Source organism: Loxodonta africana, chromosome 4 (assembly GCF_030014295.1).
Source record: "Loxodonta africana isolate mLoxAfr1 chromosome 4, mLoxAfr1.hap2, whole genome shotgun sequence".
NCBI classification, from domain to species: Eukaryota; Metazoa; Chordata; class Mammalia; order Proboscidea; family Elephantidae; genus Loxodonta; species Loxodonta africana.
The window spans coordinates 22,201,063-22,228,591 of record NC_087345.1 but is presented as its reverse complement, the minus strand read 5'-3'; the positions used below and the strand labels follow the sequence as shown (position 1 = coordinate 22,228,591).

General features: G+C 41.5%; 1 protein-coding gene across 1 annotated transcript in view; it reads right to left on the bottom strand.

Annotated features, from left to right (window-relative positions):
* Nucleotides 1-676: 676 nt before the first annotated feature.
* Nucleotides 677-27,529, bottom strand: part of PRDM4 (PR/SET domain 4) — a 38,170-nt gene continuing 11,317 nt past the window's right edge. Inside the window, exons 5-11 of the mRNA XM_003405315.4 lie at nt 16,981-17,130; nt 15,945-16,063; nt 12,624-12,709; nt 11,482-11,609; nt 10,529-10,843; nt 8,864-9,032; nt 677-3,192 (exon numbers count right to left, since the gene is read on the bottom strand). Of these exons, the coding sequence (XP_003405363.2) occupies nt 2,913-3,192; nt 8,864-9,032; nt 10,529-10,843; nt 11,482-11,609; nt 12,624-12,709; nt 15,945-16,063; nt 16,981-17,130 (1,247 nt within the window). The 3' untranslated portion in view covers nt 677-2,912. The remainder of the gene's footprint in view (nt 3,193-8,863; nt 9,033-10,528; nt 10,844-11,481; nt 11,610-12,623; nt 12,710-15,944; nt 16,064-16,980; nt 17,131-27,529) is intronic.

Below are 27,529 nucleotides of genomic sequence, written 5' to 3'. Positions count from 1 at the left end.
AAGATGAGGAAATGGGAGATTTTCACTAAGTTTTGCAGTCTAAAATCGATTAAATATGCAATCAAGATGCATTGATAATTATTAGTGATTGGGATGCAAAAGTTGGAAACAAAGAAGGATCTGTAGTTAGAAAATATGCCCTTGGTGACAGAAATGATGCCAGAAATCACATGATATAATTTTTGCAAGACTAACAACTTATTTATTGCAAATATCTTTTTAATAAATATAAACAGTGACTATAGACATGGACCTCACTGGATGGAAAACACTGGAATCAAATCAACTACATCTATGGAAAGAGACGATAGAAAAGCTCAATATCAGTCAGAACAAGACCAGGGGCCAACTGCGGAATGGATCATCAATTGCTCACATGCAAGTTTAAGTTCAAGCTGAAGAAAATTAAAACAAGTCCATGACACCAAAATACGACCTTGAGTATACTGCACCTGAACTTGGAGACCATCTCAAAAATAGATTTGATGCGTTAAACACTAATGACCGAAGACCAGACAAGTTGCGGAATGGCATCAAGGACATCATATATGAAGAAAGCAAGAGGTCATTGAAAAGACAGGAAAGAAAGAAAAGACCAAAATGGATGTCAGAAGAGACTCTGGAACTTGCTCTTCAATCACTTATACCCATTTTTGGGGGGGGGGGGGGCGGGGGACAGAGGTATACCCTGGGCTAACATGAAACTGAACAATGTTAGCTAACAGTATTGTTACTATGTGTCAAGCATCGCGTAAAAACCACGCACATGGATTAACTCACTTAATAACCAAAGACCATTATGAAGTGGGAACTCTAATAGGTGCCCTCTATTTACAGCTAAGTAAATAGAGGCATAGAGAAGCTGTGTAACTTGATCAAGGTTACAAAACCATCACGTAGCTGAGACTAGAGAAAATTCTCAGGGCTCCAGAGCCCACACTCATAGCCTGCCTCTCATTGTGGTTATTTACCCAACAGACTGATACCAAGAGAGCAATAGATAAGGTTGCCTGCAACAGGCAGGGAAGGCTCAGCATAAAACCTTGTTGAAAGGGCAGTTCTTAATTTACTCGTCTTGTGAGAATGACTTAAAAACATGTCATTGTAGTCTGAGATGAAAAAAATGAGAAACACTTGTAAATAATAACAGCTACATTCTCACTGAAACTATTTCCCAGTTTCCTTTTTTTTTTTTTTGACATTAGGCTTAACTATCTTGGGCTGCATTTCAACCAGTGCAGGGAGATGAAGGAATTTAATCCAGCACGTGCTGCTGAAGTAAAGGGAAGAAGGTTCCAAGAGCAGTGGGTTCCTGGGAGCAGAGCTGGCCTTTGGCAAAAGTCTGACCTGGAGCTGTCCCAGGTCTCTCAGAGCTGTCCTGACTGAGGCTTCATGACTCAGCTTCAGCTGCCACCCTAACCACCCCCAATGCCTCACTCCTGCTCAACTGTAGACGTGCCACAGTTCTTCACGGAGGCAGCAGAGAAAAGGCACTAGCTCAGGGAGGAAGAGGGCAGGAAAGGACAGCTGAAAACACAGGAGGCATGTTTGTCTGAGCTCTGTTAGATGCACAGACACATTAGAATATGATCTGAAAGCTGTAATACTTAGGGAATGCTTTTTCCCTTCTAACCTTACAAAAATTCAAATTGTACCTGATTTTCTACTAAAGACTCATTCAGCTCCTTCTTTCACAAAACAAGATTACAAGAGGAATTCTATGTTTTAAAAAAGTTTTTATTTTAATCCTTCCTAAAGGAATACAGATTTGAATGAAATACATTCATTCCATAAATACATTAGCAGCAAAACCTTCCGGCAAAGTCCTCTCTACTACAACCCAAAGGTTGTGCCTTAGAGCGAGAGAGCACATTCTAGCAACCCTGTCAACGTAAGGATGTGTCAGCTTCTTGCTGAAAGCCAGGTATGCACGTGAGACAGAGACCAGGTAAATGGATAAATTAACTAGATTGCAACCCTGAAAACAGGCCAACGTGGTGACCATTAAGCCTTCTTTACCTTCCAGGTCGTCTGGCATCCATCATGCTTAACCAGCGAGGTCCCCCACCCCAGGGATACCTGGGGGACATAAATTTGCAAATGCACCAATGCATTTAGAGTCATTTGTTGCTTTGAACGTGAGTGTCATTTCAACGGTGAATGGCGTCTTGATACATTTCACAGACTGAGCCAAATATGAACATTAGAACATTCCCTTCCTTCCCTTCCACGGGCTGAGGTACCACTTGTCAGGTGAGTTCACACGTATTTGTCATCAGGAGATAATCCAGCATGCATTACTTTGGCTCTCTACAGCTCCAGTCTCCTTCATTTGAGTGGCTGGGAATTTACTGGAGACAGTGAGAGACATGTCTAAACCTAGAAAGATTTTTCAGTAACAATAACCAGGTGATTCACCTTAGCTTCCCGGCAAAGCTAGTTTCCTGGACAGTGGCCCAGCTGTCTCTCCTTTTCTTCTCTCCATCATTGCCTACTGCCTGGAAGCTCCTTTTTTATTTGCCTTCTAGGTGCCTACTGAAGATCTGGAAAACAAAATGTACCCCAAAACACCCAAGAGTGAGTTTTGGTGATTGGCATGAACCGTAAGCCAAGCTCAGTGGGCCAGGCGAGGTTAAGGCAGGTGCTGCACTTGTTGTCTGCAGTCGAAGTAAGAAGCTTACACTGCATGTTTTAACTGCTCTGGGATGCTTTCATCAGAACACTCTTCTATAAGTGCTTTATTCATTCCCATTCATCAGTCTATTTTGATGTTGGCTGAAAGGAAATCAGAAACCATTTTATATAAAAACCATTGTAGTGGAGAACTGGTTATCTATGTTTTTCCCTTTTGCATCCAAAGTAGTTTGCTGCTTTTTCTTCTATTTATGTACAGAGAGAGGCTTATCTGTTGACTACACAGCACTGCTAAGCCTACAGTCTTCTGCCCCCACAGAGTCAACTAATTCTTCCTCCTCTGAGTCATCCTCCTCTTCCTCTTCCTGTGCTGATGAGCTGGAGGTGGGCCCTTTGCAGGTTTTCAGGTGGCGGGTGAGATGGTATTTGGTTAGATAAGCCTTTGTACATTTTTCACAGACATAATCCCGTTTTCCTTCGTGAGAATTGAGATGCTTCTTTAAGTGATTCGTCCTCAAGAATAGCTTACCGCACTTGGGACACTTGATCTGGCGTTCTCTAAAGGAAACATAAGAAAGAACATTTGATTTGGGGGTATAACTTGGGGTATCACCACCTAGGTCAAGGAACAGAGCATTTCCTGCACCCCAGAAATCCCTTCCTCTTTGCCAAAAGCATCCACTAACTTGACTTCTATTGTAACAGTTTTCTTGATTTTCTTGGTAGTTTCACTATGGATGCATACCTTTAGGGCATTACTTTGCCTGTTCTGGAATCCTATGTAAATGGGATCATATTGTTATGTATTTCTTTTCTACCTGCCTTCATTCCATATGATGTCTGTAAAATTCATTCAAGTTGCTGGAGTTATTAGTAGTTTGTTTCCTTTCATTGCTGTACACTATTTATAAATATACCACAATTTACCTGTGGCACTGGACTTGTCTATTGCTCATGGATTTTGGGGTGGTTTCCAATGTTTTGCTACCACAGGCAAGGCTGCTATTGAACATTTCTAGACTTGTACGTTGGTCTGCACCTGTATGAGCTCCTCTAGGGTATATTCGCAGGAGCAGCGTATTTGGGTCAAGGATAGGCACACCTTCAACTTTACCAGATAAGGCAAACTATTTTCCAAGGCAGGTGTACCAATGTACATGTCTATCAGCAGCCATTCGAGAGTTTCTATCGCCCTACATTTTCGCCAACAATTAGAAGATAAAAGTTTGAAAATTTTTGCCAACTGGCCCGTACAAAATGGTATCTCACCATAGTTTTAATTTGTTATCTCCCTGATTGCTACTTTTATAAAATTGCCACGTTTCTTTCCCCTTTCTCAACCAGGGATGATTTCGTCCTCCTGGGGACATTCGGCAATGTCTGGAGCATTTTTGATTGTCAGAACTGGTGTCAGGGGAGGGATTATGGCATCTACCAGGTAGAGCCCAGAGATCCTACTAAGCAGCCTATAATGCACAGGGCAGCCCTCACAACACAGAATTATCTGGCTCAAAATGTCAACAGTGTTAAGGTTTGAGTAATGCTGGCCTAGACGTTTTAGAGCTGAAAAAAACCTTGGAGGCCAGGAATTTTTTAACTTGTCTTTTTGAGCAGCTGAACCCTGTCTTAACTGAAGCCCAATATGTGGCCTTGAAATGCTCAAAGGAGTGGTAGGGTTGGGGTGGGCAGTGCTGAAGCCTGGCCTCTGTAGTTGCCATTCCAGTCACCCTCTCCTAGTGGGAGATGGCCCTGGTGAATTCTGTGGAACTCTTGGAGTTCTCTGGAGCAGTTTAAAGACCATCCACCTAAACAACCTTTGAATTTTGCAGATGGGAAATGTTACATGCATGAAAACTAAGTAAGCTGCCCAAGGCCAAAACAAAGCCCATATGAGAAGTCTTACCTCTTCTCTTCTAGTCCAGTGGTTTTACATGCCCATTCAACACACGTTTACTGTGTGCCTAATTTAGTGAAATCTGCAAGAGCTGGAACTCACCAGAACTGCCTTATTTTCTGGGTCTAGCAAGTTTTCTGCCTTTGACAGGGCGCTGTCTTACCACTCTTCTATTGCTCGTTTTAGTGGAAAATATCTGAGTATTCCCTTCTTTGACAGGCTTCCTCCTTGCACAGGTTCTGGCTTTTGTGGGTTTCACTGTATGTTTCTAGGCGGAGGCAATACAGTGAAAAGGCCTTGAGACTGGAGTATTTTTAATAAGTTCAAGAAGTAACAAGGGGTGGGCCGGTGTGGCTAAAGCAGAATCTGAAGAAAAAGTGATATCAAGACTAGTGGGAGAGGTAGCCAAGTATCACCACCACATCATAAAGGAATTTCTAGGCCATGATAAGGTTTTAGGCTTTTAATCCAAGTTTGGTGGAAAGCCACTGAAGAATTGAGAGTGGAGACAGGCAGACTCCCACTTATATTTTAAACGGATCACTCTGGCCACTATGGATAGGATATAGTGTGTTTGTATGGAGCACCTGGGTTTGTGTATCTGTGCTGAGAAACGGGTGAGGAGAAATGAGAGCAGTAGCAGGAAAGTCAGCTGAGAGACTACTGACGCAGTCCATACAAAAGATGCTGGTGACTTAGACTAAGTGTTAGAAGAAAGAACGAAAGGCTGAGTTAAGGATAACACCAAGGTTTTTGGCCTAAGCCACCTGCGGTTAATGATGGTGCCATTTAATGAGCTGGTGAACCCTGGGGTAAAGTCATGCTTGTGGGTGTGATACTAAAAGCTGAGGTTTGGACATGTTAGGTCTGAGTTGCCTGGTGTCATAGATTGAATTAAACAAACTAAACAAAACAAAAAAACCAAACCCATTGCCGTCAAGTCAATTCTGACTCATAGCAACCCTATGGGACAGAGTAGAACTGCCCCATAGAGTTTCCAAGGAGCGCCTGGCAGATTCGAACTGCTGACCCTTTCGTCAGCAGCCGTAGCGCTCAGCTGCAATGCCACCAGGGTTTCCATAGATTGAATTATGTCCCCTAAAAAATGTGTGTTATTGGTTGCGCTGGGCCATGATTCCTGGTATTGCGTGATTTTCCTGAATGTTGTAAATCCTGCCTCTATGATGTTAATGAGGGAGGATAGGTGGCAGCTCTTTAGTGAGGCAGAACTCAACCAACAGGATTAGATTGTGACTTGAGGCAATCTCTTGAGATATAAAGACAGAAGCAAGCAGATAGACAGGGGACCTCATAGTACCAAGAGAGCAGAGCTGGAGTAGAGCGCGTCCTTTGGGCCCAAGGTCCCTATGTGAAGAAGCTCCTAGTCCAGGGGAACACTGATGAGAAGGCTGACAGAGACAGAAAGCTTTCCCCTGGAGCTGACACCCTGTATTTGGACTTTTGGCCTACTCTACTGTGAGAAAATAAACTCTTTGTTAAAGCCATCCACTTGTGCTACTTCTGTTATAGCAGCACTAGGTAACTAAGACACCTGGTGGACATCCAAAGCATCAGAGCAGTTAGACAACTGAGGCTGGAGATATAAATCATAAAGACGAATGTAAAGCCAGGCAACTGTGGAGTATATACTACTGCTAGGTACCTACCCTACAGAAGCTCATACATGTGTAGAACAACATACAGGTATAGGAGTAAGCGTCACTGCTCCTCCTCTCAGGTTTCTCTTTCCTAGAGCAAGGGCAAAGGCAGTTTCTGCCACAACTCTTATAATCTCAAGGGAACACTGTGGGAAAGAAACTCCTTGTAGATTTGGCTCTGGGGCTGCAGCTGTTTTCTTTTCTAAGACGATAAACAGAATCCCAATACTACTATAACCACTTTGAAATGCCCAAAAGTAAAAATATAAACATATGAAAATTTTGCTAATAATCTCCATAGGGAGCCTAAAGTCTCATTCAAAAATATATTGAGTAAATAGTGTTTCTTATATGAATGACTTACACCAGCTTTAAGTTTTAACAGTCCAAAAATTTCTTTCTCTCTCATGGGAGTTTGGCAAAGACACTTATTTTACTTTCTTATTCCGACAAAAAGTCTAGATGCAGATCTCTGGAGAGAACTAAGTTTTAGTGGTCAATACCTGATAGAGCCAACTCTAAACCCAAATGTAAAGAAACAGTTATATAACTAATCTCAAAATAATTTACCTCACGTTATGCTGTGAAGTGGTTACAAAAAAGCAAGTGCGAACTCAGGCATCTCTTGAAGGAATAAACAACCAAGGTCAGGGAACATAATAACTCCACTTCACCATATACTGAACAAGAGGCAGTGACAGCACAATGGTTAAGCGCTCAGCTGCTAACCAAAGTGTCAGTGGTTGGAACCCACCAGCACCACCTGGGGAGATAAGACCTAGTAATGTGCTCCTGTAAAGATTACAGCCTAAGAAACCCTACGGGGCAGTTCTACTCTGTCCCATAGGGTTGCTAGGAGTTGGAATTGACTCAACAGCACACAACAACATATACTGAACAGATCATATCTGGAATACTACTTCTGGGTACCAAATTTGAAACCATGTGATATGAGGAAAAGTTACAGAAACTGTGAACATTTGGCCTGATGAAAAGGGGATTTGGTAGGAATGTGAGAGTGATCATAAATGAAAGATTGTCAATTTAAAGAAATATTAACTATATCATTCCAGAGGGCAGATATGGAATTAATGGAGAGAGGCTGAACTCAGCTTGATTCAAGCAAAATTTTCCTCTACACCAATTCCAGAAGAAACAATGGAACCATTTGCCAGAGATATTGTAGAAACCAGTCTTTCATTTGGACTAAATCAGTAGTTCTCACGCCTGGCTGGCAACCAGAGTAACTTGGGGAGCTTTTTAAAAGTACTAAGGCTGCAGCTCTAACCCTGACCAAATAAATCAGAATCCCTGGGGATCGGGCCTTATCACCATTTTTGTTTTTCATGTTCCTCAGGTGATTATAACAAGCAGCTAGAATAGATGATCCTAGAGATTTCTTTCAGCTGTAATACTGTACAATTCTATGTAACCATTTGATAATTGGTTGTCTAGTCTTCTAAAATTTCACTGTAATAATAAAACTAATGAGGACTTTGTTTAAAAGGCCAATTTGGAGAGTTAGGAATGTGACTCCAGATTCTTTGGCTATTTTAGCGTTTCAGGAATTGTCATTAGGAATCAGCCAAGAGACCGACTATCAAAGCCAAGTGTTTATCCAAGCTCTGTAAGACTAGAAAGTTTCCAATATGGATTTCTAAAGAGAATCTCCACAATATAAGCCAGTAACAATGTATCCACCCTTTTCTAACACTTGCTAAAAGCTGAGGCCCACAAAATCTGCTCTCTTCTCTCTAGCTTGCCTACACTTGGAATTACACATGGAAAGATCCAACAAATTCCTCATCAGTCTCTCAATACCTGCCTTCTCCTCCTCCAGTCATCCCCTGTCCTTCTGCAAGAGCAATCCCTATAAAACGGACACCTCACTATGACCTTCCTTTCCTTAGAATCCTTCAGTGGCTCCCCAGCATTTTCAGAATGAATTTCAATTTTCTTAGCAGGATGTAAGGCTCTTCACGATGTGGCTGCTGCCCCTTCATCACTCTCTCACAAGCACACTGCGTTCTAACTATAAAGAAACACTTGCATTCCATACTCCTCTTTGCATCTGTATTTCTACACATGCCATTCCCTCTGTGTGGAAGAGCATCCCCATTCCTTACCCTCCTTAGCCTCTCTGAATAATCCTAATCGACCTCTCTAAGGCTCAGTTCAAACAACCAGAAAATCTTTCCAGCATCACCTCAGGCTGGGTTAGGTGCCCTCTTCTGTGGTCTTTCAGCATCCAATGCTTACTCTAACAGCTGCAACACAGTATAATAAACATTTGGACTTTGAGCTCTTTAAACACAGGGATTGTGTCTTTCACCTCTGTATTTCCACTACCTCACGCAATCCTGGACACTGAGGAGGTCCTTAAAAGATATCTGTTAAATTAATAAATGAATGAGGCTGCTCTGAAAATAGGAATAAAAATAGATCCAGAGAACAGAAGTGCAAAATAAGAAAAAGAGCAAACAAGCTAAACCTTCGGAGATAAAACTACGTTTTGTGGCCTTTGATTGGCTACAAGGAGCACAGGAAGCACCCACATGGTACCAGGGCAGGATGCAGACGATGACTGAGCACTGTCAAGCCCTCGAGGTGGCCAGCTTGGCTGCAGTCACCTCATGGCTTACCACCTGAGGGCCATCTCGACTGCAGGGTAACTTACTGTGTATGGATGAGCACGTGCTGCTTGAGGTCCTGCCTCCGCATAAACAGCTTGTCACAGTAATCACACTTGAGATTCTTCTCACCCGTGTGGATAACCATGTGGGACTCCAAGTGAGCCTTCTGGGTGAAAGACTTGTCACACAAAGTACATCTATAGTTCTTCTGACCTGCACATGAACCCAAGTTATCACACCATGAATAAAGCAATCACTAGCATTTTCAAGACTATAAAGCACACATGTGGGTATGTGGCGGTGGCAAGCTGTATTTTATAGTTTCTCTCTAACATGTAACATGATCTCATAAACCAGGGATGAAATCAACTTCTAACAACTCAAAGATAAGATCATTCTAAGTCAAGGGTCAACAAACCTTTTCTTACAGGCCAGATAGTATCTTAGGCTTTGTGGGCCAAACTGCCTCTGTTGCAACTACTCAGTTTTAATGCAAAGGCAGCCATAAACAATATGTAAACAAATGGGTGTGGCTGTGTTCCAATAAAACTCTATTTATAAAAACAGGTAATAGTTTGCTCAGCCCTGTAAATCTAAGTGAACCTAGTAAAAGTCAACACATACTGGCAATCAACCACCAGTAAAGTGGTCCACCTGAATGGATGACAGAGATGATCTGGGAGTATCTTAGTTGCCCCCAAGCTCCTCAGGGGCAGAGACTACACCTTATTCTTCTTTATATCCCCAATGTCCAGCATGAAGCCTGCTACACAGTAAACACTCAACAAATTGAACTGATTCAAGTATGTAGGGTGTTTTTTTTAAGGAGGCTTGAATGGAAGATAAAACCATTCACATTTGCAAACATTCATTCATTCAACCTATGTTTACTGAGGGCCTAGTATGTGACAAGCACCATTCCAGATGCTGGAGGATGGAGTGATGAATAAGACAAAGTCCTTGCTCTATATTCTAGTGAAGGTGGACAGGCAATAAACATGCAAACAGATAAATATGTTAACTTCAGAATGTGGTAAGTGCTGTAATGAAAATAAATAAAATAGAGGAATAAGAGAAGGAATGACTAGAACAGGGGAGATCTTTAGAAAGGGAGACTAGAGAAGGTCTTTCTGAGAAGCTGACATTTGAGCTTAATTAACATTTGAACCCTTCTTTTGAAAATTTGGAGAACAAATAACCCAACAAGAATGCTAAAATGTCATCAATTACTTTGTCATTTGTATGAAAAAAGTGCTAAAAGAAAGGAGATGGTTTGCACGGAGTTTAGAAAATGGAAGCTCAAAACCCAAAATCTGGCAGCATTTACTGGAATGATATTCCAAGGGAAGAAGCTGATTATGGCTGGTGACCAAGGGTAGGCGCTACTGGGAGGTTCAGGCTGCTTCTACAGAATTCCCTTTGCTCCAAGCTCCAACACACTGTTCGACTTCCTGATCAGTAACTGCATTTTCCCAAGGACCTTCAGACTATAGTGAGGGTATCTCAGAAGGGGGGCATCTTAATTACACCTTCTGAAGAACCAGTTATTCCAAGGTTCTACCACCCACCGAGGTCCCCACCTGACAACCAGCTGGACTCATTCTGTGGCATCCTCGTCTCATTTCTACCTGCAGTACTTTATCTCTCAAAAGCCTTTTACTACCACAATTTCTGTTTGTTGCAAAAATTCCAGGTCCAATATAGCTTACCTGTATGTATCTTGAGGTGGGTCCGCAGGTTGCTGGGATCACTAAAAGCCTTACTACAGAAATCACACTTGTGGGGCTTCATGCCCATGTGACCCATAAAGTGGACATGAAGTTTGGAAGGAGAGATAAAAGCTTGGGGGCACATTGAGCACTTCCATTTCCTTTCTTTGCTGTGGCTTGGCCCATGGCTGCTACTGTGGCCCTGGCTAGGAAGATGGTTATGAATATGGCTGGTCAGATGGGCTTTGAACTCTGTATAGGAATTGCACTCCTTGCCACAATTACAGAGATGCACATCTGGGTGTTCAGGAACACCTTAAGAAGAAAAAGATGACTCAGTGTCTCCAGATACTTACATTTGAAAACTTTTTCTTAATATTAGTATTGTTGTTTGCAATTCTCATTTTTATCAAAATTTCCAGCTTGCCCACTACCTGTAAAATTGAAATGTCTTCAATTCTCTATCACCAGAATCGAGAATAGTGCCAGGAGCACAGGAAGGACTCTGTAAATGCTGAATTATAAGGCATTTTTCCTAGGCAAAACCCTTTAGATTCCGTAGCCCACAAACTCTTAAACATCACTTGTCATCATGATATAGTGAAAAGAGGAAACCTACGTAGGTTAAATAAATTCAAGGGGCTTTTCCTTTCCTTCAGGAACTTAAAACTCAGTGGTACGGACTCAAAAAAAAGCCTCAGGAACTTCAAATTACCCATATCAGAGTCCTAACATGGAAGTTCATTTCATAAGAGCGCTGCTTGGTGACTAACGTTTAGGTCATGCGGAACGTCGCAGACCGTCACACCTGCAACACAGGGGCGATCTCCTGCTTTTATATATGCAGAGAAGGCTGTGATTTTGCTTCATACGACATGCAAATCATTACCCAAAATTTATTTCTGGTGCTTTTACTACGCTAGATTCATGACAAACAACTCTTATTAGCTTACCAATCTGCTGAGCGTAATCCCGGCTATAATAAAAAAGCAGTTCGTTTTCAGGAGGGATATCTTGGGAGGTGCAAAAGTAGATTTTTCCATCATGGGGATAAGCCACCAAATTCTGCTCTTCCCGGTTCCTAAGTTATCACATTTAATAGATCAAGCATATTAATTTTGAAATGCATCCTAAACACATCATATCTCCTAAAAGAGTAACATCCTATCTGAAACCTTAGCTATAACTATTTTCTCTGGATCGTTTCTGTTACCCTATAAATGCGGAGGGACTTGTACAGAAACAGAAGTCTGACTTCAGCACATCAGTTGGTTGCCCTTAATAGTCAGAAACAATAGTCTGTTACTGGAAGCAATATTAAGTAAATTATCTTTAAAAAAAAAAAACAATTAAAAACGTTCACTATGACAAAGACATAGAGACAGACAGCTGAACGAGACTTAGCTCTAACAACAGCCTGAGAGATTGACTAATAGCCAATATAAAGAGAAGGCATCCATTTACAAGTTCAGTGATGACGGTATCATTCCTTATTGTAAAGTTGAATAAATTGTTCTTAAAGAAAGGCAGTTTTTTGTGTTTTCATTTGCAATCAACATTAGTCAACCCCTATTGAAGTGACGAAATTGAAAAAGCCTTGTTGTTGTGTGTGCCATCAAGTTCGATTTCAACTCACAACAACCTTATAGGATGCAGTACGACTGACCTGGAAGGTTTCCTAGGCTGTAATCTTTACAGAAAGTGCCCTGGTGGTGCAGTGGTTAAGCATTTGGCTGCTGAATGCTAACTGAAAGGTCAGTGATTCAAACACACCAGCCACTCCTCGGGGAAAGATGTGGCAGTCTACTTCCGTAAAGATTACAGCCTAGGGAATGTTATGGCGCAGTTCTACACTGTCCTATAGGGTCGCTATGAGTTGGAATTGACTCGCCAGCAATGAGTTTTGGGGTTGAAATAGTTACTGAAGCAGATCACCAGGTCTTTTCTCCTGCAAGGCAAAAAGCCTTAGGCCTTAAGTATTTCCAGGCATCAGCATGATTGTGGTCTTCTACTCTTTTTCCCTATTTTATACAAAGCTTCCTGTTGAAAAACATCTAAATGATAACTACTTTCCTTAGATCAAGACTACTCTTACCTGGCTTTGCGCACAAACATCATCCAGTTACATTCATTTTCGTCAGTTGTAATGATGCAGAACTCTAGGACACCATTGTGGTATATCTGCCAGAGAAGGCAAACACAGATGTCAAACAAACCGACAAGTGATAAACATTGCTACTAAATTTAATCTAGCAATCACTTCATTTATTTGGCAGTATGTATCACACTGGCTTGTCAATGTGTAAATAAATATATGGTTGCCTTCTCAACATGGTTGTCATTTCACCTGTACCCCTATTTCCAGCAAAACAACACAGACCAGTAGAGTCCTACAGTTAGTGTAGTGACTTTTCACATTTTGGCTAGACTGGAAAAGAGAAAGGAGCATTCTACTTCTCTTCATCACCTATCACATGGTAGGCAATGAAAGGCCGACTGAATATTAAGAACAGAGGATCATCCCTTCTATTTATTTTTCCAACTGGACCTAACATTCTTCTGTGTTCTATTCTGGATACCAAAATTAACTCCCTAATACCACTGGCACCTTATCGTCCCAAGACCTACTTTCTCTTTGATTCAAGTATGCATGTATCATTCTCAATCCACTGACTAGATTCTATGTAAAGAAATTATAGGAATAGCGGTTTATGTCAAATCCTTACATTTCTAGACCCTTCCATTAGAAAATTCAAGTTGAAGGGAACGAAGATTAAAACAAGTCCACGACAACCAAAATATGGCCTCAAGTATATCCCACCTGAATTTAGAGACCATCTCCAGAATAGATTGGATGCACTGAACACTAATGACTGAAGACTAGTCAAGTTGTGGGATGATATCAAAGACTAACTTACACATCAAGAAAGCAAAAGGCCGTTGAAAAAAACAGTAAACAAAGAAAAGACCAGAGTGGATGTCAGAAGAGACTCTGAAACTTGCTCTTGAACCGTAGAAAAGCTCAAGGGAAAGGAAGAAATGATGAAGTTAAAGAGGTGAGCAGAAGATCTCAAAGGGCAGCTTGAGAAGACAAAACAAGGTATTATAATGAAATGTGCAAAGATCTGGAGTTAGAAAACCAAAAGGGAGAAAAAAAATCACACTTGACATTTCTCAAGCTAAAAGAAGTAAAGAAAAAATTCAAGCCTCAAGTTGAAATTTTGAAAGGTTCTACCTTGGTGGCGTAGTGGTTAAGAGCTACAGCTGCTAACCAAAAGGTCAGCAGTTCAAATCCACCAGGTGCTCCTTGGAAACCCTTATGGGGCAGTTCTACTCTGTCCTATAGGATCCCTGTGAGTCAGAATCAACTTGACAGCAATGGGTTGTTTGTTTTACAGGCACAATATTTAACAACACAGGAAGTACCAAAAGAAGATGGAAGAAATACATGAAGTCACTATACCAAAAAGAATTGGTCAATGTTCAACCATTTCAGGAGGTAGCATATGATCAAGAACCGATGGTACTGAAGGAAGATGTCCAAGATGCACTAAACGCATTGGTGAAAAATAAGTCTCCAGGAATTGAAGGAATACCCATTGAGATGCTTCAACAAACAGATGCAGCGTTGGAGATGCTCGCTCATCTGTGACAAGAAATTTGGAAGACAGCTACCTGGCCAACCAACTGGAAAAGATCCATATTTGTGCTCATTCCAAGGAAGGGTGATCCAACAGAATGTGGAAATTATCAAACAATGTCACTGATAGCACACACAAGTAAAATTTTGCTGAAGATAATTCAAAGATGGTTGCAACAGTACATAGATAAGAAACTGCCAGAAATTCAAGCTAGATTCAGAAGAAGATGTGGAATGAGGGATATCATTGCTGATGTCAGATGGGTCTCAGCTGAAAGCAGAGAATACCAGAGAGATGTTTACCCGTGTTTTATTGACTATGCTAAGGCATTGGACTGTGTGGATCATAACAAACTGTGGATACCATTAAGAAGAATGGGAATTCCAGAACACTTAATCATGCTCGTGAGGAACCTGTACACAGACCAAAAGACAGTTGTTCGAACAGAACAGGGGACTACTGCGTGGTTTAAAATCAGAAAAGGTGTGCTTCAGAATTGTACAGTTTCACCATACTTATTCAACCTGCATGCTGAGCAAATAATCTGAGAAGCTGGACTACATGAAGAATGGGGCATCAGGACTGGAGGAAGACTCATTAACAACTTGCAATATGCAGATGACACAACCTTGCTTGCTCAAAGTGAAGAGATCTTGAAGCACTACTGATGAAAATCAAAGACTACAGCCTTCGGTATGGATTACACATCAACATAAAGAAACCAAAAATCCTCACGACTGGACCAAACACAACATTATGATAAATGGAGAAAAGACTGAAGTCGTCATGGATTTCATTTTACTTGGCTCCACAATCAATGCCTATGGAAGCAGCAGACAAGAAATCAAATGACATATTGCATTGGGCAAATCTGCTGCAAAAGGCCTCTTTAAAGTGTTGAAAAGCAAAGATGTCACTTTGAGGACGAAGGTGTGTCTGCTCAAGGCATGGTATTTTCAACTGCCTCACATGCATGCAAACGCTGTACAATGAATAACGCAGGCTGAAGAAGAACTGACGCCTTTGAATTGTGGTGTCAGACAAGAATATCAAATATACCGTGGACGGCCAGAAGAATGAACAATTCGTCTTGGAAGAAGTATAGCCAGAACACTCCTTAGAAGCAAGGATGGGGAGGCTTCATCTCACATGCTTTGGACATGTTATCAGGAGGAACCAGTCTCTGGAGAAGGACATCATCCTTGGTAAGGCAGAGGGTCAGTGAAAAAAAGGAAGACCCTCAAAGAGATGGATTGACACAGTGACTGCAACAATGGGTTCAAACATAGCAATGATTGTAAGGATGGTGCAGGAACAGGCAGTATTTCTTTCTGTTGTATATATATGGTCACCATGAGCCAGAACTGACTCAAAGGTACCTAACAACAACAACCATTAGAAAACCAGAGAGAGAATCCTAAAACTGTTTCCCAAGCTAAATATTTGAGGAATGGTTCAATTCATTACAAAAAAAGGCTCTCATATAAACAAAGTTCACAGCCTTGGCTTCCACAAGTAATTAAAATGCAGAATCACTGGGTTATCTCACAAAATGGAGATGAAAACGGTTTGTCCTCTATATCCAATAACCAGTGTTTCACTGTGTATTATAACTTGCCCACCAAGAATAATAGTAAGGATGCAGTATGATATAAATGGCTGATGGCTGAATGGTACTATATGAGTCCTAAATAATTCTGACTTATACTTTACTTTTAACTACATCATCATAATAAAAACAGCCAAAGTCACAGTAAAGTTTCATAAACACTGACCTTCCAGATATGGTTAACTGCCTTGTCTGTCCAATCTGCTACTTCCATGGAGTGACTCTGCTGACCAATTAAAGGCCCGAAGCAAGTCCGCACAGGAATGGTTTCTCCTGTCCATACACCTATCAGTGGAAGGACATTAAACACACAGTCAATGGTTTACTCAACCAACAGGATATAGAAGAAAGAGGTGCTTAACTCATGCAAAGAATTCTATTTTCAGTGAACCTAAGAACAAGTGATATTCCAGCACTCCAAGAGCTGATTAAGTCTTAGGTGTCCTATGCTGTAAATATGTAAAATGTGATGAACAGATTAAGTGGGGTTCAGAAGAAATGCAGAGTAAGAAGCAATATCAATATCCCTACACTGGAGAGAACATTATTTTGTTATAAAAATATAAAGCAATTACTACAAAATAAATCAAACTTCTAAAACCTTTTGTGCTTAAACCACTACTCTGTATTATCTAAGCTGTTTAGTGCTTTCAAATGACTCATGCCTAAGCAACAGCTGAAAGAAAAATGAACCTAGTTTCATATTTCCAAAGAACTGAAACAGTAATTCAGAAGCCAAACTGAATTTAAATAGGGGTAAGTGTACTTCGGCAGTCTAAATTCCTTACTCCTTTTTCCTAAAAGGTGTTAGGCAATTTACAAACATTCAATCTCACTATCTCTTGTGATTAAAAATCATCAGTGGTGCATTTTCCATGTTTCAATAAAAGAAACTTAAGCTTCAAGGAGTGTTTTACCATGATAATGGTTAGCGCACGGTTCCGCTTCAAAGATTCAGGCCAATATTCTCTCCTCTATTCACTTCTGATTCTAAGAAAGGGGAGGCTTCCCAATAAAGTTTTCAACTTGATTTATTGCCATCATCACCGGATAATACAAATATTCCCTAAAAGGATAAATCTTAAACGATAATTTTTTTTCATCAACTACATAAGCACTAAATTACACACATCCACTTTTACAACTCTACCCTACAAAGGAAGAAGAAATTTGGTGGGGTTTTACAATTCTAAGGTTCTTACCAACTTCAGCTCCCACAATTGACTGGCGGAGAACAAGCTGCTTTGGCAGAGAAAGCCTTGCTCTGCTCTCTATTGGAGTGTCAGGAACAAAAGTCACTGGTCCATGATCGGGGCAGTCTGAGGGATAGGCTCTGTCACAGAGAGTACACCCTGTGGAAAGAAAATGTGAGAGACACAAATGGGTTTATAGCAAGCTGGGTAAATTACCACCTGTTTTTTAAATTTAAATGCTCATCACTAATCAGTAAAAAGCAAAGCTCTGATAGAAATACTCCGACCAAAGAACCACTTTCTTACGCTAAAAATACATATATCCAATCATCCCTCTCTGACTTCAACAAAATCTGATTTTTTTTTTTTTTTTGCTACAACAGAGTAAGTTTCTTGTTCAGTGCAAAAAGGGAGACTGATCAAAAAACAATGGTACATCTTCAGTTAAGTACATTTTTTCTTACAATAACTAGACAAGTAATACCTTTAGATATGATGCCTTAAAGTCCAAAAGGCTGAAATTCTAATGAGCTGTAACGGGAAAAAAAAAAAAAAAAAAATTTTTTTTTTTTTTTAACAGGAAGCTGAGTTGAAATGCTGTTAGTCACGCAGAGTCAAAACACAGAGGACATTACAGGATAACAGAGTCAGAGCCAGCTGCACCGCTGTCACCTTCTGCTCCACTTTAAACAACCGGTTCACCAGGTTTTAATGACAGGTTCTTAAGACAAAAAAAATCTGCAACGTGCTCTTTTGGAGGGCAGGTGGAATTACATTCTTGCAGACATACAAACCAAAAAACCCAATCCCGTTGCCGTCGAGTCAATTCTGATTCAGAGAGACCCTATCGGACAGAGTAGAACTGCCCCACAGAGTTTCCAAGGAGTGCCTGGTGGATTCGAACTGCTGACCCTTTGGTTAGCAGCCATAGCTCTTAACCACTAAGCCACCAGGGTTTCACTTGCAGACATACTTGTTTAAAACACTTAATTTCTTCTTACTGCTCATATGGTCTTTCTTTTGCATGGTCAGGGAGGATGCTGCCTTTAGAGAGTGCTCTCTCTGCTTACTGTAACTTCACTTCCACAAGCTCAAGTGCCCTTCCCCATCGATCTTCTCTTGTGCTTTTATATTTTCCCTTTCTTTTAAGTAGTCATAACCCTATTAGTCACTGACTGTATTCAAATTTTACAAATCCATTCACAACATAGTTGTACTATAGAAACCTTAGAACCATAGACATCTAAGTGTTTTTTTCCATAAGCAATCCATTAGAAATCTCTACACTTAAATGGCATTAAATATCGTTAAGCTCTCATATTTAAGCAAACCAGCAATAATAATGTATTACTTCTTTAACTACCACTTGATTAAAAATTATTTGAATTATTAGATTAGAGCTCCGCTACGCTTGATGAAAATTGGCTCTCCAATGCTTTTAAAAAGGGGCTCACCTCCAAATATGCGAGATTCTGATTTCATACCTGTTAACTAACAGCTTAGACACAGCCAACATGGATCCTGCCCGCAAAGACTCTGGGAGTAAACCACATTAGTTGACCAGGCAATTACTCCATCACATAGTTATACGGTTATGTTAAACAGATGCTCGCCCACCTGGAAGCTATAGCAGCTATAGATTAACTACCTTAAAAGAAGGCAAATCCACATCCACTAATCAGTAGAAAGGATATTCCTTAGAACTGTTTCTAAGGACCCAAATAGTTTTAAGTACCCCCTGCAGGCAGTCACATTTCTTTCCCTTTTGGTCTCCACTCACTCTTAGAGTACATAAAGCTATGAGCACAAAAACCCCACACAGACATAACCTAGGTGACTCTTGGTGCTTCATTGTCTGTCACTAGCGTTACTCTCTGTGTGTAAGTTTCTCCTGATTAAAAGCTTTGGACTAAGGAACTAATGGCCCACATGAACCACGGCCTCCTCTAACATGGGACCAGAAGAACTAGATGATGCCCAGCTACCACTACCAACACTCTGACCTGGATCGCAATAGAAGGTCCCGGTTAGCATGGGTGAAAAATGTAGAACAAAACTCAAATTCATAAAAAAAAAAGACCAGACTTGCTGGTCTGATGGAGACTGAAGGAACCCCCAAGACTACTGCCCTAAGACAATCTTCTAATTAGAAACTGAAGACACTCCCAGAGGCCACCTCTCAATCAGTTAATAGTCTGGCCTATAAACTAAACAATAACATCCATAAGGAATGTGCTCTTTAGAATGAGCAAGTATACAGCACCAAAAGGGCAGCATTTGCTCAAAAGCAAAGATGAGAAAGCAGGGAGGGACAAGGAAATCAGATAAATGGAAACAGGAAACCTGGGGAGGAAATGGGCAGAGCACTGACACGTTGTGGGGATTGCTATCAATGTCATGGAACAATGTATATATGAAATATTCATGGTAAAACTAATCTGCTAGGTAAAACCTTCACCTGAAGCACAATAAGATTTTTTTTTTTTTTAAAAGAGATAATGTAAAATAAATAAAATTTTAGACTGATCACACTGGCTTTTAGGACCTTTTGTCTTGGGATGGAAAACCAAGAGGGAAAAACACGCTCTCCATTTCTCAAGCAGAAAGAACTGAAGAAAAAATTCAAGCCTCGAGTTGCAATACTGAAGGTTTCTACAGGGGAAATACTAAATGACTCAGGAAGCATCAAAAGAAGATAGAAGGAATACACAGAGTCACTACACCAAGAAGAACTGGTCAACGTTCAACCATTTCAGGGGGTACACCACATGATCAGGAGCCAGTGGTGCTGAGGAAGAAGTCCAAGCTGCAGGGAAGACACTGGTGAAAAACAAGGCTCCAGGAACTGACCAAATACCAACTGACATGTTTCAAGAAATGGATGCAGCGCTAGAAGTACTCCCGCATCCATGCCAAGAAATCTGGAAGACAGCTACCTGGCTGACTGGAAGAGATCCGTATTTATGCCTATTCCCAAGAAAGGTGTTCCCACCGAATGCAGAAATTACTGAATATCATTAATATCACACACAAGTAAAACTTTGCTGAAGATAATTCAAAAGCAGCTGCAGCAGTATATCAACAGGGAACTGCCAGAAATTTCAGCTGGATTCAGAAGAGGACATGGAACCACAGATATCACTGTCGATGTCAGATGGATTCTGGCTGAAAGCAGAGAATACCAGAAAGATGTTTACCTGTGTTTTATTAATTATGCAAAGGCATTCAACTGTGTGGATCATAACAAATTATGGAAAACATTGAGAAGAATGGGAATTCCAGAACACTTAATTGTGCTCATGAGGCACCTGTACACAGATCAAGAGGCAGTCATTTGAACAGAACAAGGGAATACTGAGTGGTTTAAAGTCAGGAAAGGTATGCATCAGGGCTGTATCCTTTCATGAAACATATTCAATCTGTATGATGAGCAAATAATCCACAAAGCTGGACTATATTAAGAAGAACAGGGCATCAGCATTGAAGGAAGACTCATGAACAACCTGCACTAGGCAGACGACACAATCTTGCTTGCTGAAAGTGAAGAGGACTTGAAGCACTTAGTAATGAAGATCAAAGACCACAGCTTTCAGTATGAATTACACTTACACAAAAAACAAAAATCCTCACAACTGGACCGATAAGCACGATAAATGGAGAAAAGACTGAAGTTTTCAAGGATTTCATCTTACTTGGATCCACAATCAACACCCATGGAAACGGAAGTCAAGAAATTAAAAGACACATTGCATTGCACAAATTGGCTGCAGAAGACCTCTTTAAACTGTTGAAAAGCAAAGATGTCACCTTGAAGACTAAGGTACACCTGATCCAAGCCAAGGTGTTTTCAATCACCTCCTATGCACGTGAAAGCTGGATGATGAATAAAGACCGAAGAATTCACACCTTTCAGTCGTGGTGTTGGAGAAGAATACTGAATATATCGAGGACTGCCAACAGAACGAACTAATCTGTTTTGGAAAAAGTACAACCAGAATGCTCCTTAGAAGCAAGGATGGCAAGACTACGTCTCATATACTTTGGACACATTGTCAGGAAGGATCAGACCCTGGAGAAGGACATTATGCTTGGTAAAGCAGAGGGTCAGAGAAAAAGAGGAAGACCCTCAATGATATGGATTGACACAGTGGCTGCAACGATGGGCTCAAGCATAATAACGATTGTGAGGATGGTGCAAGACTGGGTAGTGTTTCATTCTGTTGTCCATAGGGTTGCTATGAGTCACAACCAACTTGACGGCACCTAACAACAATAACAATCCAAACTACAATGCGGTCTTGTGGAAACCAGAAGACGGGTCATTACGAGTTGGAATCGACTTGATGGCAATGGGTTTGGTTTTTGTCTTTTTTTTTTATACCATATATACATGGATGTGGAGGAGCAGTTATCCCAGTAAAAAAGACTAAGATCATTATGCAAATTGGTAAGACACATTATTCCAATTTGGGGGTTTATATGTCCCCTATTCCTGAAAATATTTTAAAAACTGACACAATGCTGGCGACTTCTTTAAAAACTACAGTAGGAGAATTTAACCTACTAGTGAGAACTATAAAGCTGATTCTACAAGGTTGGGCTAAATGGGAATTGCTTTTGTTATCTAAATCCCAGAGAATAGTAAATAGCCAACAATATTGACTGCTGCGGGGCGGGGGGGGGGGGGGAGCGGGAATGAAGGAATTTCTCAAGCTGCTGCTGAATTTTAAAAAGTACAAATACTCAGGTGGGCACAAAGGCCATCCAATAGTCCACTATGGCCTGTCCACAAGCCCAATGGCACATGGCACATGACTGTGGATTACCAAGAATAAGGTGATTCCCACCCCCCCATACATGCAGCAGTTCCCAATACCGCCATGATACTGGAACAGTTAACCATGTAGTCTGGAGAATACCACACTGTACTAGATTTGGCCAAAGCTTTCTTTAGTGTTCCTTTAAGCCCAGATGCCCAAGATATATTTGCCTTCACCTGCAAAGGGCAACAATGGACCTTTCAGGTGCTTCCGCAGCATTATTTACACAGCCCTACTATCTGCCACGGGTTGGTGGCTCAAGACCTGGCCACAATTCCCTTGCCAGGAGACGTATACCTTGCGCACTATGTAAATGTTATATAAACCTCTACTAACCTTAGTCTTTTACAGACCACAAACAACAAAGTGGTGGAATGTATTCATCAGCTAGAATGGGCTATAAATCCCCAAAAGATGTAGGGGCCTGGCTGAACAGCTGGATTTCTGGAAGTCATCTAGTAGTTAGGTAAGACTCTAGTGTTGCTGTCAGTGGTCAAAATCACTGCCTTTCTGTGCCCATAAGCAGTTAAAGAAGTGCAAGCTTTCACGGGCTGCTAGGTAACTGGAGAGCTTCCATTCCTCGCCTAGAACAGTGTCTCTGACCTCTATAAAAAAAAAAATAGGTTAATAAAAAGTGGAGCCACCTGGGACTGGGGGACTTCACGGGAGAGTGCTTTCACCCAGGCTAAAGCATTAGTTTAGCAGGCTCAAGTGTTAGAAACCACAGAAGCTGACGTGCCCGTTGAACTAGCTGTCAGTTACAGAGGACAGCATGAGATAGGTCCTATGGCAACACAAAAACAAACAGAGGTAGCCAATTGGCTGTTGGTCCCAGCTCTTCAAGGATGCTGAAACATGCTAAGCATTAATAAAAAAAACAATTCCTAGCTGTGTGTAATACTTATTACAAACACAGGTCCTTTCCAAAAAAAGCCACAATAAAAAACAGCCTACCCTATCATCGGGTGGGTAGATGGCCTCTTCACAACGCCTAGGTTGGCTGTGGCATAGAATAACACCTTAGTAAGATGGCATGGAGCCCTGGTGGCACAGTGATTAAGAGCCAGGCTGCTAACCAAAAGGTTGGGAGTTCGAACCCACCAGACGCTCCCTGGAAAACCTATGGGGCAGTTCTACTCTGTCCTATAGGGTCACTGGGTCGGAATTGACTCGATGGCAACAGGTTTAAGTTGCCCCCTAGTGTCCTATCCAAGGAACTACATGAATACTTAGGCCAGTTTAGCAGGACAACTGCTAATACCCCTTGAATGCCCTAAATGGGTTTCAGTGAGGAAAACCCACCTCTGCCAGAAGATGCATGGTAGACAAGACAGTTCTAGTGCCGGCCAGCTGCCCACATGCTGTGCAACAGCCATCCAGCCAAAGAAACAGGCATCATATGGATTGAAATGAGTACCGGGCATAGTCAACGGGCAGAATTATGCACAGTCTGGGGAATGATTACCCAGAAACTGCACCTGTTGACTATTTGTACAGACTCCTGGGCAGAATAAAGGGCCTCACATTGTGGATATGACAATGGAAAAAGGATAATTTCGAAGTTAATAAAAGGCCTTGATGGGAGCAAGAGTTGCAGTGAGATATCTGGAACAAGTTATAACCACCTGGGTCTAGAAGTAACTGGGTACCATGTCCTGGCACATACCACCAACTCCCCCATAGGCGATATAGAAGCAGATACCCTAGCAGGTTTAAGAGCCCTCTCCCCTACTGATAGCCAAGACACTGCCATATGAATACACGAAAACAGAGGGCACTGAGCCGTCCCAACCACCTGAAGATTGCACAACAGGCAGGACTTGTTACCAAAGGGGACATCGCACTCACTATTGAGTTAGGTTCCATCTGCTGCCCTGAATGCCCTTCTCAATTTAAGGACCATAGGGCCGTATTAAAGTAGACGGCCCTCTGCAAATGTGGCAAATAGATTACACAAAACCCCTACCAAGAGCAAAGGATATCAATTTGCCCTTACCTGTATAGATACTTATGTAGGGGACTTCTACAAGCTTTTACGAGGACAAGGACAAATCAAGCCACTACCATTTCAGGCCCTAAAAAATTTAACTGCAATGTATGACAAGACTAAAGAGATTAATAGTGACCAAGGGTCTCATTTTACTGGAACTCTTAGCCAATAATGGCCTTTTCACCTGCCCTATAGCCAAGGGGCAAGGTTAATCAAAAGGAAAAATGGCCTCCTCAAGAAACAAATTAAAGCCCTAAAGGGTCTACACTCCTGGAGCCCCTGGCCAGTAGTGGTCCTGGAAACCCTGAAAGCTCTAAATCAAGTTCCCACCATGGGAGGATGATCTCTGAATGAGCAACTAAGTGTAGAGCCACACCCAGGCCAGTCTACAGGTAGTCCCCGACTTGTGACACGGTTCTGTTCTGCCGACTCAGTCATAAGTCAGTTCTGACATAAGCTGAATACCTCATTTTTTTCAGTTTTCATTATTATTGCCTTCTATTATCAGTATCTTTATAAAGCATAGCACTGAACATCATCAAGTGAACATCTGAGAGAGAGAACATCAGCAAATTACGCACCGCAATGTTGTGTATAGTATGTATTACTAACAATAAGATGTACCAAAACAAACAGACAGGCAGTCGTAAGTATGGTTCATCACAACTCATAAGTCAGGGACTACCTGTATTAGGCTATGGAAGACCCTGCCACCCACGTTCATTCCAAAACTGGACTCCACAAAATGAATCCTATCACTCAGGATACCAACATAAATCCCAGACAGATGAAGGTAGATTAGGGTATCCAGTGGCAAGTACCAAATGAGAGTGGGACTCTTACTGCCCGTAAGGCAGCATTTCCCTCTCTGGCCTTCAACCTATGTTCCTCAGTGGCACTGAGTTTGAGACGAGTGCACAGCCTACCTCACCTGTTAATTACTACAAAAAGAAACCCCCTTGGGCACAAGGTGTGGTATACCCAGCTGAGAAAGACCCCACAAGCTGCCAAAGTTTTGGCAGGAGAGGTTAATACAAGTTATATGTTAAAAGAAAATAATGACTGTCCTATACATATGCCTAGAAAGCATTTTTTCCCCTGAAAGCTTCATCAACCTTTTTCTCCTCTGTGCCCCTCTATGCCCCCACTAATTCTGTTTAAGGCACCGGCAAACATGTTGTCCTGGGCACGCCACACTGCCAAGATAGCACATCAGTCTGATTGTTGGACTGCCTTTATTAGTCCTTCTTAGCAGCCAAGGAGGCTCCTCCTGGTGGACCTCCCCGTCAAAGGGCCAAGGCTGGACTGCAGGATGCTCTTAGACAGCTGAACACAAAATTACAAACAGCACATTAAGTACCACAATATCACTAAATATACTGCAAGTGCAGAGGGAGTAGATGTGCCCTTCCCAGGGACAGGATAATCTCCTCTAGTCTGGCCTTACAACAAGTTAGGGAGGCAAATTTGAAAAAAAAGCCCAACAACATAACCTGACAATGGGTGATTATTGGCAACTATGGGGTAGATTCATGTGGTTAATATACTAGTAGCTGGTATGTTATATAACACTGAGGAGTGCTGGGAACCAAATAACTGTATGAAAGACAGAGAGCTTGGCAATACACCTTATATGGAAAAAATATCATGACATTGGTGTAAACGCACCACTCACTTGCAAACCACCAAATAATTTGCTATCAATTGGAGCTGCTGACCAGAAATATCCTGGATAAGTCAGGACGTAATGGCTACGTGGCACTAACCTCTGGCCCTGGCTGCCCCCCCACCCCCCGCCCCAATTTGTCTGGGTAGGTGCACTCCAGGCTTTCCTTAGAGACTCTAGTGAAAGCAGTGGGCATGTGAGATTATAAAAACTGACAGAAAGAGGTGGACTGCAAAGGGCTTAGACACAGCCAACATGGATCCTGCCCGCAAAGGACTCTGGGAGTACACCAGAGTAGCTGACACAGCAATAACCCTGCCACATACTCATTCAGTTACACTGAACAGATGCTCCTCTACCTGGAAGCTGGCAGCTGCAGGTTAACTACCTTTAAAGGGAGGTACATCCACATGCATTAATCAAGAGAAAACACTCTGTTTCTAAGGACCCAACTAGTTTTAAGTCCCCCTGCACGTAGTCACAGTACTTTCCTTTTTTGTCAGCACTCACTTTTAGGGTATATATAAACTACGAGCACAAAGACCCCAGAGACATAACCCAGGTGATTCTTGGTGCTTTGCTGTTTGTCACAAGCTTCACGGTGCTGTTCTCTGAGCATTAAGTATCTCCTGATTAAAAGCTTTGGACTGATCAGCCTGGATTTTAGTGCCTCTTTTTGCGGGATCCACACCAAACTGTTGTGAGGGTGGTTTGGAGCCATTACACTGCCTGCAACTCTAGGTCCTGCCTTTAAAATTGCCCCAGCCACTGGTCCAGGGAACAAAACAATACTGCATAAACATTTAGAAATGATCTGAATATCCAGAAAAGATATTCAAATAGCCAAAAAACACATGAAAAGATGCTCATCATCATTAGTAATTAGGGAAATGCAAATCAAAACCACAATGAGATACCATTTCACAACCACTAAGATGACTATAAAAAACAAAAACTAGAAAATAATAAGAGTTGTTAAGGATACTGGAAACTGGCACCCTCATACACTGCTGGTGGAAATGTAACATGGTGCAGACACTTTGGAAAACAGCCTGGCAGTTCCTCAAAAAGTTAAACAGAGTAATTCCAACCCTAGGCATATATACATGTAAGCAAGCTTAAAACATATATTCATATAAAAACTCGTACACAGATGTTCATAGCTGATTATTCATAATAGCCAAAAAGTGCAAACAACTTAAATGTCCATCAACTGACAGATGGATAAACAAAATGTGGCACATGCATGCAACGGAATATTATTCAGCCATAAAAAGGAATGCAGTACTGACACCTGCTGCAACATGGATGAACCTTGAAGATATTATGCTGAAGTGAAAGATGCCAGACACAAAAGGCCACACACTGTATGATTCCATTAACATGAAATGTTCAGAACAGGCAAATCCATAAAGTCAGAAAGCAGATTAGTAGTTGCCAGGAAATGGAGGAGAGAATGGGGAGCAAGTGCTAATGGATATGAGGTTTCTTTTTGGGGTGATAAAATGTTCTAGAATTAAACAGAGTGGTGATGGTGGCGCGATCTTGTGACTATACTAAAAACTACTGAATTACACCCTTTAAGAAATGTATATGAATTATATCTCATGTCAAAAAACACTTAAAAACAAAAAGTTCTGTTCGCCAACATAAGAGCAGTAGGTTTATATTGGCCACCTCTTATCTTCCAAATACGGAGCCTTGGTGCAGTGGTAAAGAGCTCAGCTGCTAACCAAAAGGCTGGCATTTGAATTCACCAGCCGTCCCTGGAAACCCTATGGGGCAGTTCTACTCTGTCCTTATAGGGTCGCTATGAGTCAGAATCAACTTTATGGCAATGGGTTTCATTTTATCTTCCAAATTAATATGACTTAATTAATTTCCAATTAAAATACTTAAAAATTATAATTTTGAGACATTAAAAGGATAATACAGAAGGTCTCGCCACTGCTTGGCTTCTGTGGCACCATACCATCCCGGGCTTCCCCCTACTTTTCTGACTCTCCTCTTCAGTCTCTTCTGTAAGCTTTTCTTTCTCTGTGGGTGTATCTCATGGCCCTCCTCTCTTCTGATTTCACCCTA